At 47.9% G+C, this 17,605-nt stretch overlaps 1 protein-coding gene across 1 annotated transcript; it reads left to right on the forward strand.

The window, feature by feature from the left end:
• Positions 1 to 444: 444 nt before the first annotated feature.
• On the forward strand, positions 445 to 16,718 carry LOC118095230 (serine/threonine-protein kinase NLK2). Its single transcript, XM_035136298.2, has 11 exons — positions 445 to 716; positions 2,180 to 2,309; positions 3,643 to 3,698; positions 4,651 to 4,757; positions 6,545 to 6,630; positions 8,375 to 8,584; positions 10,357 to 10,458; positions 10,592 to 10,678; positions 11,630 to 11,828; positions 14,811 to 14,904; positions 15,029 to 16,718. The coding sequence occupies exons 1-11, from the start codon at positions 460 to 462 to the stop codon at positions 15,075 to 15,077; spliced, it is 1,377 nt and encodes a 458-aa protein (XP_034992189.1). The 5' UTR covers positions 445 to 459; the 3' UTR covers positions 15,078 to 16,718.
• The last annotated feature ends 887 nt before the right edge of the window (positions 16,719 to 17,605 follow it).

The raw sequence follows: 17,605 nt of genomic DNA on the forward strand, positions 1-17,605 counted from the left end.
TTCAACGAGAGTTGAAAGTAGTGATCTGAGCCCCCCCAACTGCCTCTGTAGTGCCCCATAACCCAAGACACTCACCCACAACCCGCGTTTTCCAGACCCTTCTACATTCAAGGTATCCCTAAATACCTCCCTTTTCTTTCTAAGACGTGAGAGCTCTCAAGAACAGGTGCTGCTAAGGCCATACTACTGTCAAGAACACTCCTTTGCAGATTCTGGGACACCCCAAAACTTTCGAGCACCCAATATTGCAGACGTTTCTTCAGCCCTGTATACCTGCGTTCAGCCAGCCTTTCAATAGGCACCTGCAAATCCCACCCTCCCCAGCTCAGAGCTTCCCCGCTGTCCCAAGGGTGCCTTGAAATCCTAACTTCAGACCCAAGAGCACATCCCGCTTTTGATTCCTAAAGCAGGCTCTCTGTAGCCCCTTTCTCAAAATCATCAAACCCCCCAATTTGTCCAATGGCTTTTCAGGACCCGAATCACCCCCTGCAAGCCCAGCTCTGTAGCAATGTTTTTGGGGCGCTCACTGGGTTAATACAACCCCCTTTAGCAGCCGGGCTAGGTGGGGGGCAGAAGTATTATTGCAATAATGGGGTACAGCTAGCCTCCCCGCAGCAGCAGCAGACGCAAACGCCGCAGACGCCACTCAGCAATGCGGTGGTGGTGGAGCCGGAGCCCGATCGGCCCATTGGCTATGGAGCTTTTGGCGTGGTGTGGTGAGTGAGTGAGGAGTTGGGGGTCGCTGGGGGTTGTGGGCTGGTTGGACGTGGAGGAATGGTGGGGGAACCGGTGGAGGAGCCCCCAAGGGAAGAAGGCTCAGAGCCAGGGGAGTGGTGGTGGGGCAACCATGAGTGGTCAGAGGGAGAAGACTGGGAGGAGGAGACGTTGGAAGCTGAAGCAGGGCTTAGTGAGCTGTAGCAGGGCTTAGTGAGCTGGGAGAGTCTGTGGCAGAGAGAAGCCCAGAAGCTGAAGCAGGAGAGGAGGGAGCTGAGAGGCAGAGATGAGACAGGCTGGGGAAGAGACTCAAGGGTCTCCCTCTCCTGCTGCAGCAAGCTCCCCTCCCTTCTGGTCTCCTAGGACCGGGAGAGGCATGAAGTGGGGGGAGCAAAGGTAGACATGGAGGTATAGTCTCAGATTGTAGCAATACCAGCCTAATAGACTTCTTCTAAGTAAGAAGACGGGCAGGGAGAGGCTGTCTGGGGAAGAGACACGAGGGTCTCCCTCTCATGCTGCAGCAAGCTCTCTTTCCCCCTGGTCTCCCAGAACCAGAAGAGGCATGAATATATTTTTTTCATTTTTTTTATTAGAATGGCAAAACAAAATAAGAGTACGCTGAACTGGCGAGATTATCAGCAAGGTTAAGAGACGTTCCATATGAAAAATTTATCAGAGAGCGGGATATATACAGGGTATATGTGAAAGAACACTCAAAAGATCAATCCTCTGGCAGGTCTTGGTTGAGCTTCGGTGTGTGAGTAGGGTCATTTTATAAAATAAAATTGATAGTAAGTCAAATAACACAAAAAAGTAAAGTTTAAGTGCATATTTAAGGAACTTAATTTGGGAACGCAAGGGGAAGATCGGAGGTCTTGTCAAATTTAATCACAAATGGATGCACAAAGCAAGTATTAGTTAAAGAATGAATAATTGTTTGTTTTTTATTTCTTGTTTTGCCTAGAGCATCTATTGCATATTTCTGTTATAAAGTTTTCAACCAATTTAAAAACTTGGGGGGGGGGGAGGACAGAAGAGGCATGAAAGGGCAGAGGAGAGGTTGGCTGCATGCAGGCGCAGTCTCAGCTTCTGCTCCATGGGGACAAGACCTGTCACAGGTGAGTTGCTGTGCTCAGTAGCCTGATACTCCTGTGCGTATCTTGGTTTTGCTAATAACGTGTAAACTCCAAGTTGCTCAGTGTTATTTTCTGCTGGCTTGCTCCTGTCACTGGGTTTTGTTTAGTTTTTTGAGGAGGTTGAAGTCTGAAGCAGGGAAGGAAGGCTAGGGTAGGGATCAGGAAAACTGGAGCCTTCTGGGTTTCAACTCCCACCATTCCTGACCGTTGGGGTCTGCTGGGAATTGGAGTCCGAATCTGGAGGACCACTGGTTCCACAGTCCGAAGCCAGAGGACCAGGAGAGCTGTGAATGGCCATGTCAAAAGGCATTCCGTTTTTCTTTCCGCAGGTCGGTGACGGATCCCCGAGACGGGTCGCGAGTTGCACTCAAAAAGATGCCCAACGTTTTCCAGAACTTGGTCTCTTGCAAACGGGTCTTCAGGGAGCTGAGAATGCTCTGTTACTTCAAGCACGACAACGTGAGTGTGCAGAGGGTGCAAGGGGAGTTTGGTGGGCTCGGCAAAGTGTCCTCTGCTTGGCTGCTCTGCTACCGTAGGTCAGCGCATCTCTCCATGGGCCTATCTGTTAGGGGGTAGGGGAGCGAGTGGTCCCGTCAGTGCCAGCCGCCATGCAGATTTCTGCCTGTAGCCCTGATGTGGCATCACTGTGTATACTTTTTCTGCGCTGTGCATTGCTTTTATACACGTCTGTCGTGTCCCCACCCTCGCTCACCCTTTTTCTGAACCAAGGTTGCAGCATTGGGACTTCAGACAAAAGACGGTTGAGAAGTGACATGATAGAAGATTATAAAATTGTGCATGGCATGGACAGTGGCTGGCCAAGGTGGGCCATTGACTTGGTCTTATGTTCTTAGGACCTTGACGGTACCTTCCCTGGTTTGTGGTACACATTCAAGCTGAGCTTTCATCATCATCGTAATTTTATTATTTCTACCGCATCCATCTGACGTGAGTTGCCCCAGCCGCTCTGGGCGGCTTCCGACAGATATAAAATAATAATGAAACACCAAACATTAAAAGCTTCCCAAAAAGTGGTTCCCACATTCTGGAGAGGTTTGGCCCTCTTAGTGTTCAACTGCCTTTGTACCAGTCCCTTCGTTTTGGGGAGATTTCCTCTTTGGAAGCTAAATGTGACTAGTTTGGGATTTCCTTGGCACTTGTCTCCCTTCCCATAAATGTTGGTTTTGATAACGCGATGGTCACTTGTCCCCAGTCAGCTGTATAGAATTTACATCTGCCACTTACGATTACAGTCAAACCTTGGTTCCCAAACGGCTCCGTTTTGGAACGTTTCGTCTCCTGAAGGCCGAAAACCCGGAAGTAAATGTTCTGATTTTCGAACATTTTTCAGAAGCCGAATGTCCGACGTGGCTTCCACTTGAGCGCAGGAAGCTTTTGCAACCCATCGGAAGCCGCGCCTTGGTTATCGAACGCTTTGGAAGCTGAACGGGCTTCCGGAACGGATTACATTCGACAACCAAGGTTTGACTGCAAGTCCACGGTCTCTGCTCCCCTGCTGCTTCCTGGACTAGCTGTTCCAGGACACAGTCGTTCAGAGTGTTTAGAAACCTGACCACTTTGTTGTGACTGGATCCTATATGTGTCTCCGTCTTTCACAAGGGTATCTGAAGTAGCAAAATAATCTTTCCCCTGAGTGATAAAAGAGGGCTGAGGAGCCGTAACAGTTACATTGGTAATGCATTGAGATAGCTCACCCCACATAACTTTCTCTGACTGGACATTAAAAAAACAAAAACCCAACTGTTGAAGGTTCTTTCTCTTGTTCTCTCAGGTCCTCTCAGCGTTGGACATTCTCCAACCTCCACAAATCGACTGTTTTGAGGAGATGTATCCTTCGTCCCACACGCAGGCCGGTGGGCCTGTTGCTCAGTTATCTTCCCAGCATTCCTTTGCTTATCATTTCTGCCCCCCACCTCTATCCTTTGCTGGAGAGGCCAATATAGGTATTTTCTTTTTGTTGTCTCCTTCCCACCCAGCTCTTTTATGTGTTGGTTCATTTATTTATTTTGTAATTGCTTTTCTTACAGTTTTCAGGGATTGTGTTGGTTTGGGGTTCCCCCCCCCATAATTTTTCTGCCATGCTTTTTTTCCAAATTAATTTTTGTTTCCTATCTGTGTTTAGCTTCCTTAATTTACAGTTTGTCAAGCATTTCTCAGTCCCCCCCCCCCATGCAATTGATTCATGGCTTCTTCTTGGCTCCATTTCAGTTCTTTTCTTTTTATTGTCTTCGTTTTCCTTCACTCCTCAGTGTCTCCCTTTTTCTGAAACCTATTTGCTTTCAAGAATACCATCATTCATTCCCCTGCCTGTTTCTTCTTATTTTACTTCCTTCTGCTGTTAACACTATTTGTCTGTCCTCCCCAATTATAACCTCCATTAGTTCCGCTTTTGTTTTCAATAATCCGTTTCCCCCCGCCAAAAAAAATTCATTCTTGGTGTCTCCTTTACAGCCAGCATTGGCCTTTTCCATCATTTCAATTGTCTTGATGACATTCTTTCATTTTGCAGTGTGTTTTACTTTCCTTTTACCTGTCTTTGATCTGCACTGTGGTCCACCTGTATAATTGTTATTTTTTACACTTACCTTGATTTTGCCTTGCCCTTGCCTTTGTGTGTTCTGTGCTTTCTGCCTCCTAATTTTGCTGGAAGCAGTTGGTTCAACTAAATGGCGGAGAACCAATTTTTCTTTTTTGCTTACGATGGGAAGGGGCTGGGCGCTCAGATACCTGGTCGTTCTCTGGTCCCATCTCCCGCATCCTCCTTGACGATGTCCACCAGTTACGTCATCACTGAGTTGATGCAAAGTGACCTTCACAAAGTCATTGTGTCTCCACAACCTCTCAGCGCTGACCACATCAAGGTCTTTCTGTATCAGATCCTCAGGGGTGAGTATCTAAACATTTCTAAACCGAGCTGCTCATTCACAATATGCCACAAGGCAGTCCGTATGCAACACGCCAAATTACAGTAGTTTTTAGAAAAAACAACAATAAAAGCTCGTTAGGGGATGGGAATCATGTTTCAAAGGCTCATCTGAATAACTCTGTTTTCATGACACCATTATCATAGCAAGTAGACAGGGGTGATTCTTGCTGAACCTCTAGTGGCAAGGAATTCCCCAGCCCAGTGCCTGCCACATCAAAGGCTTGGTCCATAGTCAGGGCAACTGAACCTCAGGGATATGAGAAGCCACTTGAAGTGCCCATCAGAGGATCTCTGTAGGATGTGGAGATGCCACAACCTTTTATTGTAGGAGGGTTGATGTCCAACCCAGCTCTGAAGTTCCATCCCTAGAATCCCTCTTCCTTCCATCCTCTTAAATTATTCTCCTCTCCTTCATGCTTCTCTTCCCTTTTGACTTTGATTGCTATTTTCTTCTGTCCCTCACCTGCGCTTTCTCAATTCTTTCTCAACCTCATTCTATCACGCTTCATGTATTTTTTTACCGCCTTTCAATCACTTCCTTCCTTCTCTGAGGTTTTTGTTCTTTGCAGAACTGAAAAACCACAGTTTTTAGTCCATTAATCGTATGAGTTGTTGTTAATTGATTTATCAATAATGCTGGCATATGGGTAAAATGATAGTTCTGAAGCCAGAAGCATACTTTCTTTTGTTTTTAGATCACGCAAGGATGTCATTTTAGAAGAGGCATCACCTGCTTTGTAAGAGAATATACAATAGATGGGACGCGGGTGGCGCTGTGGGTTAAACTACAGAGCCTAGGGTTTTCCGATCAGAAGGTCGGCAGTTCGAATCCCCGCAACGGGGTGAGCTCCCGTTGCTCGGTCCCAGCTCCTGCCAACCCAGCAGTTCGAAAGCACATCAAAGTGCAAGTAGATAAATAGGTACTACTACAGCGGGAAGGCAAACAGTGTTTCCGTGTGCTGCTCTGGTTTGCCAGAAGCAGCTTTGTCATGCTGGCCACATGACCTGGAAGCTGTACGCCGGCTCCCTTGGCCAATAACGCGAGATGTGCGCTGCAACCCCAGAGTCGGTCATGACTGGAGCTAATGGTCAGGGGTCCCTTTACCTTTAAGAGAAAATAATAATAATAATAATAATAATAATAATAATAATAATAATAATATTTGTATCCTGCCCATCTCCCTGGGTTTCCCCAGCCACTCTGGGTGGCTTCCAACAAAAATTCAAAATACATTAAAATGTCACACATTTAAAAATTCCCTGAACAGGGCTGCTTTCATATGTCTTCAAAATGTCAGGTAGTTATTTATCTCTTTGACATCTGATGGGAGGGTGTTCCACTACTGAGAAGGCCCTCTGCCTGGTTCCTGTAGCTTTGCTTCTCTCAGTGAGGGAACTGCCAGAAGGCACTTGGCGCTGGACCTCAGTGTCCCGGCAGAACGATGGGGGTGGAGACGCTCCTTAAGGTATACTGGGCCGAGGCTGTTTAGGGCTTTAAAGGTCAGCACCAACACTTTAAGAAAAGATGGTGGTGGGAAAAAATGCCTCTTTTAAGATAGTGTTAGCCCTCTAGTTTTTATAAGTAGTTGCACATTATATATATATATATATATATATATATATATATATATATATATTGGAGCCACTCTAATCAAACATCTCAGCCCTTTTCCTTTTTGCTTCAGTCAGCCCGTTTGTTGCAGGGAAGTTTTGTGACACTGCAAATTCTTTTCTCTCTCTCCGCCAGGGCTGAAATATTTGCACTCTGCCGGTGTTCTCCATCGGGACATCAAACCTGGGAATTTGCTGGTCAACAGCAACTGTGTCCTCAAGGTAATTCAGCCTTGTAGCCACTAGGGGGAGCCCTTGGGTGCAATTGTCTCTTATCCGGGTTATCCCACTAATTAATACTGTACTGTGATTGCTAATCATAGGTTTGCCATATTTCAGAAAGTGGAAATCCGGACAGAAAAGTTGTTGAGCTTTTTTTAGGCAAATTTGTTTTTTGTTTTGTTTTGTTTTTTGGCCAAAGTTGTTGAGCTTGTTGAGCAAAAAAAAGTGTTCAGGTTTTAGAGCTATTTTTTCAAAAAATGGCCAATTCCGATATGGGTTGCCATGCGTCCGGATTTTCCTGGACATTTCAGGGATTTCCTCCTGGATTTCCTCCTCCCAACGTCCGAATCCTGGCTGTGTCCAGGAAATTCCGGATGTATGGCAACCCTACTAAATAGGACATCTCATGGTTGTTGCTCACTGAAAACGTCTGTTCAGATTGTGACCATTTGTGAAGAAGGAAAACTCTGTGCCAAGTGACCCTTTCTTTATTTGAAGCATTAATGCCCCCCCCCTAACTGCAAAAAGCTCCCACGGTGACTTGTAGGTCCATAGAAATAACATAGCTCTTGCTCTCAGGCTTGCAGTCTAAGGAGACATGTAACGAAAGGAAAAATGGGATGTGGAGGGAAAGGAAAACAAGCTGGATGAGGCTGGATAGCTCAGTCGGTAGAGTATGAGACTCTTTATCCCACGGTTGGGGGTTTGAGCCCCACATGGGGTGAAATATTCCTGCATTGCAGGGGGTTGGACTAGATGACCCTCGTGGCCCCTTGCAGCCCTACCGTTCTATGATTCTAAGCAGACTTGGGCAACAAATCCTTCAGTGGTTCTTATGATGAGCAGCTTGGAAGTATCTCCTAATGGTTCATCGAAATCTGCTTCCTTGCAATTTCTACCAATTAATTCTAGTCCTGCCCTTTAGAACAGTCCTCTAAAACAGGGGTGGGGATCCTGTTGCCACCGCCCCCCCCCCAAGGAAAAGTAGTTGCTGGGTTGCAAGTCACTCGGCATGCTGGAGTCCCAACAGCATTTGTAGGGCCATGGGGTCCTCACATACATGCCCCCCCCCCCACTGGAAGACTTTGGCTCAAGTCTAGCCTCTGTAGTAGATCCATTGGTTGCCTCCAAATGAGTTGCTCGCCTCCAGCTCAGTTCCCCTGCAATGGAACTAAAACAGACCTGCATCTTGTAACGGGGACAAAGGAGGTAAGGATTAAAAGGCAATTTTGGCCTTTGTAAAGAATGAATAAATCTGCACAGCTAAATGTTCAAATTAAGCAATGCTGTAGATGTCCACCCTCATTTTGGCAGAGGGCAGCTTTCCCCTGATAACGGAGGTGAACCAGGAGGCTTTTTTCTTCTTCTCATTTTGAAGTGAAACCATTTTATAGTGTCAGGACTTGACGTGGAATACATGAGACGACAGTGAAGGAAAGGAACGTAGTGTCACGCTCAGAAAAAGCCTTTTTTGTTTCTTACTATGCAATGAATCACCGCAGCCCACCAATACGCAGCTGGGATCCATAAGAAAATCCTTCCGGGTCAAAGGGCGTGACTTTCTGGAAGGCTTGAGCCCCAGCACCTCTAATGGAATCGGGGTCACTTGTGGCTTTGAAGGAAGTCGGTTCATTCCACCAGGGGGCGCTGCACACCAGGCTGAAGTTGGAGAGGATTTTGGGCCAGATGTCTATGATCTTTGTCCTCCTTCTACCGCTTGACACGCTCCTTGTCTTCCCTTCAGATCTGCGATTTTGGCTTGGCCCGGGTAGAGGAGCCAGATGAGTCCCAGCACATGACTCAAGAAGTGGTAACTCAATATTACCGGGCCCCTGAGATCCTGATGGGCACCAGGCACTACGGACGCCCAATTGATATTTGGTCGGTGGGCTGCATCTTCGCGGAACTTTTGGGCAGGCGTATCCTCTTCCAGGCCCAGAGCCCAATTCAGCAGGTAATGTATAGAAAGCCAATACAGTGGTACCTCTACTTGCGAATTTAATGCGTTCTGAATGCACATTCGTAAGTCGAAAAAATTTGTAAGTCGAATCCCATAGGAATGCATTGGGAGAAAAAATTCGTAAGTAGAAGCAACCCTATCTAAAAATTCGTAAGTAGAAAAAATCCTATCTAAACCGCATCCAAGATGGCGGACGGAGCTCCATTTGTAAGTAGAAACATTCGTAAGTAGAAACATTCGTAAGTAGAGGTACCACTGTACTGTATTGGAGAAAGGGTGGGAAGCTGTTGGTGGCAAAGAGCCTGGCTGGATCTAGAAGCGTTTCAGTTAAATGTGTTGTAAACTTCGTATGAGAAATCGGGTTGGCAAAAAATGGGACTCCACAGCACCATCTGGTGGCACAGTCTTAGAATGCATAAACAATGCATATAAAGTGCTTTTTCTTTGCCATTGTAGCTGAGTCCCATATCACCGGTGCTTGTAATTCTACAAAACAGCCACCAGTGGGCACCAAACAGCAATCCATCCATCCACCTACAATGCTAAAAAGACAAATTCTCATTTTCCTTAATGATGGGTGACATCAAAATGACATTGCATATTAGGCTTCTAAGGATGTTGATCACTCCCAAATTGACACCAGGTGCCTGGAAGGCACCGGGGTGAGGCAGGGCAGTGAGGTTGGGGCCGGATGGATGCATCAGCCAGAGTCCTGCCACATTGGCTGCTATTGGTCTCACCACTCGTCCATCTCGCTCAGTATTGCCTTCACAGTCTGGCAGCAACATCTCCAGGGTTGCGGACAAGGGGCGTTCCCACCTCAGCCTAGAGATTAAACCTGGGACCTTCAGCACACTAAGCAAGATGCTGTGCCATAAAACATATTGTTTTATAGGGTCCTCATAAGATGGCGTGCAACTAAAGGAGGTCTGATTGAGATACTTTTGAATAGGTTTAGAAAACAAACTCACACATTAAAAATCAGGCAAAGTAAAAATCTGGAATCATTTTGATTAAAATGTTATTTCCTTTGTGAAGATATATAGGTTGTATGCGTCAAAATAGGAGTTGATGTAGTGTTAGATAGTATAGAATTTAGAAATTGGTTAATAAAGTAAGGAATAATTAAAAAAAGTAAGGAATGATTAAATAAAGCTTTGATTACTAAAGATGAGGAATAAACTGCTAAAGATGTATTATAATGAAAATCAGAACGAAAGGAATGATGGAAGTCATTTGAAGAAGTGAATGAAATTAAGGTACATATAAGAAATATTTTATGCATTTTTGTTTTTTGTGTTTCTTTTTTCGTTTAGCTTAATTTTTGTGTTAATATGTGTGTAATATCAAGTGAATTCATCATTCATTAAAAATGCTATTTGTATGCTGTTGTTTTCTTATAAAATGAATAAACATTATTATGGAAAAAAAGAACGAAAGCTGGCCCCCTTCCATGAGGGCAAAAAATCCCAGGTAAAAAAAAGGAAAGGCAGGCTGGATTTCCAGCCGCTTTTGAAGGCCTGTACCTGGAAGTGCCATTAGGGAGGGAGTTCTGCAACTTCAGGGCCACCACTGAGAAGGCCCCGCCTTTGGCTGGCAACGTAATGGATTGTACCTGTGGGCATTCAAGGGGGAGGGGCTCTGTAGCTGATCATAACGCAGGAGCAGTAAATTTCTTTCTTTCCTGTCCTCCTGCTCCCTCTCGCTGCTCCCTCCTTCTCCCTTCCGGCCTCGCGGCTCCTTTGCACTGTTCTTGCGGTCGGCAGCTGGACCTGATCACAGACCTCCTGGGGACTCCTCCTGTGGCCGCCCTCCATTCAGCCTGTGAGGGGGCTCGGGCCCACATTCTGCGTGGCAACCACAAGCCAGTGAGTACAGCTGGGACTGTCTGTTGGGAGGGGGGGGGGAACTGTGAGGACGTGGAGGGAAGGAAAGAGGAAGAGAATGGCACCAGGCATGTGCCCCCCCCTCGCAGACTCAACCCTCTCTGTCTCTTTCCAGCCGTCGCTGTCTGTCCTTTACATGCTCTCTGGAGAAGCCACCCACGAAGCCGTCCATCTGCTCTGCCGGATGCTGGTCTTTGACCCGGTGAGTTGGTGTCAGGGAAGGTCCTGACCTCGTGACGGCCTCTTGGGTTGGCCTACCTCACAGGAATGTTGTGAGGGTGAAACAGAAAGGGGGGAAAACCATGTCTGCGTTTTTTAGCTCTCGGGAAGAAAGGTGGGGTGTAAAAGTAATGAAATAAAAATAAACGATGAAACGGTAGGCTGCTGCTCTCTCCCCTGCCCACTGCATGGGAAAGAAGCCGTTCCGGTGATGCTTCCTCACTTCCACCACCTGCAAGCACAAAGTGTGTAAAGTGGTACCTCGGAAGTCGAACGGAATCCATTCCGGAAGTCCGTTCAACTTCCAAAATTTTAGGAAACCAAGGCATGGCTTCCAATTGGCTGCAGGAAGCTCCTGCAGCCAATCGGAAGCTGCGGAAGCCATGTCGGATGTTCGGGTTCCAAAGAACATCCACAAACTGGAACACTCACTTCCGGGTTTGTGGTGATCAGGAGCCAAAACGTTTGACTCGCTAGGCGTCTGGGATCCAAGATACGACTGTATGTTCTTCCATTCCACAGTCTGTGGCCCTCGGGGGTGGGGGACACAGCCTTTGCTTTCTCAGCCAGCCAGACTTGAGCCTCAGAACCTGCTGGTTTTTTGGTACCCACTGCAGGTTCCTTGAAGTGCTAGATTGTCTAATTTTGATAATCCAAACCACCTGAATTCCATTCGAGAGCAGATCGCCCAAAGAACTGCCCTCAACAGAAGCCCTGCCTTAAAGCGGAAGTTAATATAATTTTGGAACAGAAATGTTTCATTGCAGACCAAACGCAGAGCTTAAAGTGAATTGTGGTGAGCCACGTTTTGCTTTTCAGGTGTGAAATTCCAAGTGCAAGGTGCTTCGTTCTCATTTGAATATTCAGCTTCCGCTGTTCAAATTGCGGCGAAAAACATTCAATGTTCGTCTGACTCTCCTTCTCCTGCCTGCAGGCCAAGCGGATCTCTGCCAAGGATGCCCTCTCCCACCCTTACCTGGACGAGGGCCGGCTCCGCTACCACACCTGCATGTGCACCTGCTGCTTTTCCGTGTCCTCGGGCCGCGTCTACACCAGTGACTTTGAACCCCGGGCCGACCCGAAGTTTGATGGATCCTACGAGAAGAGCCTCACCTCCGTCTGGCAGGTCAAAGGTAGAGTGTCCTCCTCCCCAGGGCTCCCTCCTTGCCAAGAACTCTGAGCACACGGTCGGTTCCACCCTTGGCTTTATTCCTTCCTCCTTGGCTATTTTAATTTCTATCTTGGCTTGCCACACCAGGATCCCCGAGGCAACTGATGCTGATAGCGTATGCAATTAAGTTGTAATTAATACGTTTTGAAACAGCAGCAGCAGGAAAAAAAATGAGCAGAGGAAAACTGCCTGGAAACTGAGACAAGGGTAGGAAACGTGGTAAAGGTAAAGGTAAAGGGACCCCTGACCATTAGGTTCAGTCGTGGACGACTCTGGAATTGCGGCGCTCATCTCGCATTATTGGCCGAGGGAGCCGGCGTATAGCTTCCAGGTCATGTGGCCAGCATGACAAAGCCGCTTCTGGCAAACCAGAGCAGCACACGGAAACGCTGTTTACCTTCCCGCTATAGCGGTTCCTATTTATCTACAGTACTTGCATTTTGACGTGCTTTCGAACTGCTAGGTTGGCAGGAGCTGGGACCAAGCAACGGGAGCTCACCCCGTCACAGGGATTCGAACCGCTGACCTTCTGATCAGCAAGCCCTAGGCTCAGTGGTTTAACCACAGCGCCACCTGGGTCCCTGTGGTGCCCCCCCCAAAGGTTGTGGGTCTTGAAAATCTTGAAACGTGGTGCCCCCCCAAAGGTTGTGGGTCTTGAAAATCTGGAGGGCCAAAGGTTTGCCCCACCCCCACCTGCGCCCCACTTGGACTCCTGGATAATCTAGAAAGGTTGCACTGTTAGGCTCGCTTGCAAGGGGTGTGCCCAGTTGGAGACAGCGGGACTTACCTGCATGTAAACATGAACAAGGCGGTTTGTTAAATTATATATACAGAGGCCCAACAGCAGGGCAGGTCCTTTCTTCAAGGAGGAGAAAATCTAGCATCTGACAGGGACCCACCCTCTGTAACATCACCCAGCCGATACGTCTATGTGGGAAAAGCTGCTCGGGAGGATTTTGTTGTTGTTGTTCTTCAGAAAGGCAGCATGCCTGTATCTTTTAAAACATCTTGTATTTGTAAAGAAAGCATAGCAACGGTTTAAAAGCAGGAGAATTGCAACCATACATTTGCAGCCTATCGCCACGTTAGATTCTGAAACTCGCAATGTGTCTTTTAATTGTTGCAATGCTTTTTTGTTTTGTTTTTAAGAAATGAAAAGCTGCATGTTAACGGTTTGAAATTAATAGCAGGGAAAGTGGAAGGAAATGGGGAAACTTGTGTGGGGCTGAGTTACCGTCTGAGTCACAGGAGGGGTCTGGGAGCTCATGTGCCGCCAAACGGGTCGTGGAAAATGCCGTTTTTGAGAAGGAGGAAGGGAGGGGCATCGTGCCGCTGACCCAGGAGGCCGTTCTAAGCATGCGAAGGGCAGCAAAGGGTCGTAGCTCAGTGGTTAGAGCACATGTTCCGTGTACAGAAGTTGCCAGGTTCAACCCCCCAAGGCAGGGCTGGGAGAGTCTCCTTGCCTGAAACCCTGGAGAGCTGCTGCCAGTGAGTGTGGGCAGTGCTGAGCCAGAGCGAGCAAAGGATAAGAGATTCCTACATTACTTGTAAGGAGACCCTCAGGCCCTGGAAGGGGGATAAGGAGGTGGAGGAGCCACGATTGTGGCCAAGGGCTACAGCGGGGTTTAATAACTGAGGGAGAGAAGACGGAAGGGGGCTCTGGAGGTCAGGAGAAGGAGCGTCTGCCGGATCTAGGAGCAGGCAGGATTAGGCCAGCCTTCCTTACTCTGGCGCCCTCTATCTCCCAGCAGCCCCAGCCTGCACCTCCAAGTGGTTATAAATGAGGGGCAGGGCCAGCGCCAGACTGCAGGGGGCCCTCAGCACCGTGCCCTGACCCCCCCCCACAGCCCCATAGTTGGATCAGCCACATGGCCCATCACTCCACAGGGTATAATGGGGTGCTTTTCACAGTCCCCTTAGTCCCTTTTCTCTCCGTTCACTGACCGGGATCAGAATCTGCATCGGCAGAAGAGCATTGCATTCTGGGTAAATGAAGATGACAGGTGGCTCCCCCGGGCGGAAGTTGAGTTTCACTCCTATGCCGACATGCTAACCCTGCCTGCCCACCGCTGTAACAGCAGTGGGGGGCCTCGGCGATGAGCAACGGGGCAGTGAGGGGCCCGCCTGAACCCCCGCTGCTCTTTGGCAGTGTCCCGCCGTGTTGGCCAGTGGCGCCAGGCTCATCGATGGGAGCTGCAGCCTGAAACCTTTGGAGGGCTCCAGGCTGTCACCCGCCCTGCAGGCTTGCTCAACCTGTGGTTTCCTATGTGTGTCTGTGTGCAGGAACGTAGGGGGGAAACACACAGCGACAAGGTTGAAACAGCAACAAGGTCATAAAAACACCTGTGCACCACAGGGGCATCCTTGCCTGCCTGCGCCGTGACAGGTGGGGTATGAATGCAACAAAATAAAAGGCCAAACACCAGCACTCTGAACTGAGCTCGGAAACAGGCCCCCGGCCTGCAAGGCTAAGTTGAGAGCTGGCAAAATGGGTTTGCTTAGATTGGCCCCAGCATGCAGCCTAAACCCAAAGTCCGTTTCGGGGGCCCAATGCAGCCTGCTGGTCACTTTAATCTGGCCCCTGTGGCAGTTTATTTCCTGGGGTAAAATCCCCCCCCAAATCTCAACAACTTCAATCTTAAGTAAAGGTCAACAGCTTTGGTTGGCCTTGCGGCCCTTCACTTCATCAAATCAATGATGGCAGTAAGTTTTGTGTCCAAGTGTGATTGTCCGGCAGGCCTTGGGGCAGGAAAGAAAGGAGCCCTGGGTGGGAAGGAACAAGTTTTAAAGCACATTTACAGATATGAAGAGCTGCTTGAACTCGGGGGAAGAATAGAGCTGGGATGGGAGAGCAACGGTGAGGCTGGGGGTGAACTGGGCATGGAAAAGAGAGGTGAATAAATGGGAAGACTGGAATGACAGGGACCCCTTTCTCCCTTTCCAGAGCTGGTGCACAGGTTTATCTTGGACCAGCAGCGGGGGAAACGCGTCCCCCTCTGCATCAACCCCCAGTCGGCTGCCTTCAAAACCTTCATCCGGTGAGTGTGCGGGGCTCCCCCCCACCCATGGCCTAGCTGGAATCCCCCCATCCACTATACCTTAGGAGTGGGTTTTTGGCCTAGAAATGAGGATCTTTAAACTCTTCTTGTTTCCACTTGGCAGCTCCACGGCGTGGCATTCCTCCAAAGTATCCAAAAAGGAGGAGAGATGAAGGCGCCCAGTGGACAGGGTGGGGAGAAAGAGAAGGAAGGAGAAGAAGAAGAAAAAGGGAAAGCAAAGGAGAAGGGCAGAATGAGAGAGCCTTTTCATCGGGTGATGGAGAGAGAGAAAGAAGAAGAAGAAGAATAAACAACCACTCTTCTTAATCCTGCACTCTTGAATATTTTGACTCATGGACAAACATTTGGGATTGGGGGGGAAACGTCTGTGTCTTTTTTATTATTATTATTATTTGGGGGTGGGTGGGAGGGTTGGGAAGGGATTGTTTTTTGCATCAATTGATGTCTTTTTCCCCCCTCCACCTTTATTGTTCTGCACTGGAAAACCCTTTAGGTTGTAGGTATTCTCCTTGTGCAACTCTCCCTGTCCGCAAACTCACCCCCAAACTGCACTGTTCCCCGACACGCCTGTATTTGTCCATCTCCTGGCTGAGTAACCCTTCCCTCCCTGTTCCTGCGTTATTAGGGTTTTGTCTTGCTCTAGAGGGTTTGCAGCTATTGGAGCGAAGGGGTGTTTGCTTTTCCCAGTATGTTCCGCCCATTCTGCACCAAACCCTGCTGTCCCCCCCACCTCCCCCCCAAAAAAAATTCTCTTTAGGATCAGTGAAGGGTCTTCTTACTGGCTGCGTCTTCCCTCCTGTCTGCAAGGCAACCGTCCCGTAAATAAGCGGCATGTTGTATTAGTTCCCCTAAATGCACTGTCCCAAAAGAACCACAGCTTTGGAGGGGGGGGGGAACCCAATTTCCTAGCTGGTATCCATACAGCCTTTATCAACCATATTGTTCACACTGAATATTCTGCCACTTCTTACAATCAGAAAAGGGGACTCTGGGCCTGAGTAAATATGATCAGTGATGGAACACCAATAGGTTTTTTAAGTAAGTAAAAATTACAGTGAAAGCCTGGGGCGGGGATTTGAAGTGTGTGTGGCAGAGGGGGGCCCAAGCCTTTCCTTGTCTGCTTGCTCCAGTTGTCCTACCACCAACCCCCAGAAAGAAAAACACCTGAGGTACCACTTGGCTCCATTTTGTCATCGCCCAACGTGGCCTTTAAATAAAAAATAAAAATCACTGCTGGGGTTTACTGTATAGTTTTGTTAGGCCTTCATCCTGTCAGCAGAATCTCTGAAAGTTTCCTTCTCCCACCACCCCACTCTGCAGCCAGGAAACCACCCTAGTTCTTCTTAGCACTCCTCAAGGACATTTATTCCTTCCTTATTTCCACACCCGTTCGAAAATCTACCTCTTTTCTCCTAGTGTGTGTTTGGTTTGTGTGTTTGTTATTTTTAGCCGGGGTGTGGGGGGGTGTTGAACTTTCATACTTCTGTTGTTGATTAATTTGTATTTTGCTTTCCTGACTTTTTTTGCAGGAGAGGGGGGGCCGTTGGATGTTTTTATTATTATTAATTTTTTCAGTTTCATTCATTAATTTATGACCCCGTCGGTTTTTAGAAACTCAAATCCTGAATGCGTGTGTGCGTGTGTGCATTTTTCCTTTGTCCCTGAAAAAGAAAATGAAAAAAAAAAAACCACAACCAACAACCTGGAAACTTGAACTGTCTTGGCTGTAATAATTTTTTCTCCTCCTAATTTAATTGTGCTCCATGGTAGCTGAATTAAATTTATGCTGTGTATTTTTCTCCTGTGAATTTTTTAATTTCTCTTCCTATTATTATTATTATTATTATTATTATTATTATTATTATTATTATTCTACCCTTTGAATGTAAAAGCACTCTTCCTGGCAACTCTCTTGCACATCTGGATCCCACTTCCAGTTCTGCTGGGGCAGCAGGTTGGTTTCAAGGGGCGGTTTGGGGTGTGCACCTGCCCCAGTGAGATTGTAAGCAGGAAGTGCCCTTCTGTGGGCTCCCAGCCTCGCAGGGCGTGCTCAGGAAATGATGCAATCAGGACGCCTCGACCACATCCTTTTCTTCCACTGTTGTCAAAGTGGAGGCAACCTTTGCTTTGTCTGGGAAGTTCCTCTAAGGCAGAACTGCACACTTGGGTGTCCGCAAACCAAGGAATCTGGCGCTTATCAGGTGAGGTTTTATATATTTTTGGTCTTCCCTTTCCTCTCCACTTCCCCACTCCTCTACCGGACCCAGCCATTAGTAGGTGGGAGACAGTTTCCCTCTTCATTTCCTGATGTGGGAAACACGCAGAGGAAGAGGCCCATGTAGAGGTGGGAAATCTGGGCCCCTCCATGCCTTGCTGCACCTCTGCTCCCATCACCCCTAACCATTGGGCATGCTGGCTGGGGCTGATGGGAAGACCACAAGCTCCCCAGCCCTGCTGTGGGAGAGTGGCAGAGCATCTACTCTGCCCAGTCAGATGGGCAGGGTACAAAATAAAAGTTATCACCATTATCTTTATGGCTGCAAAGTTAAGCGGGGTGAGAATCCTAGGATTGTAGAGGTGGAAGGGGCCACCGGGGGCATCTAGCCCAAATGCCTCTGTAATCTTTTGCCCAACGTGGGCCTCGAACCTACTACTCTGAGATGAAAAGTCTCGTGCTGTA

Source organism: Zootoca vivipara, chromosome 13 (genome assembly GCF_963506605.1).
Source record: "Zootoca vivipara chromosome 13, rZooViv1.1, whole genome shotgun sequence".
NCBI lineage: Eukaryota > Metazoa > Chordata > Lepidosauria > Squamata > Lacertidae > Zootoca > Zootoca vivipara.

What these genes read in the sequence shown, in the direction of transcription:
- LOC118095230 (XM_035136298.2), top strand. Translation starts at nt 460, where the DNA reads ATGGCTTTTCAGGACCCGAATCACCCCCTGCAAGCCCAGCTCTGTAGC. An exon ending in TGCGTGGCAACCACAAGCCA is followed by an intron (nt 10,459 to 10,591) that starts GTGAGTACAGCT and finishes GTCTCTTTCCAG; the next exon opens with CCGTCGCTGTCTGTCCTTTA. An exon ending in GGATGCTGGTCTTTGACCCG is followed by an intron (nt 10,679 to 11,629) that starts GTGAGTTGGTGT and finishes TCCTGCCTGCAG; the next exon opens with GCCAAGCGGATCTCTGCCAA.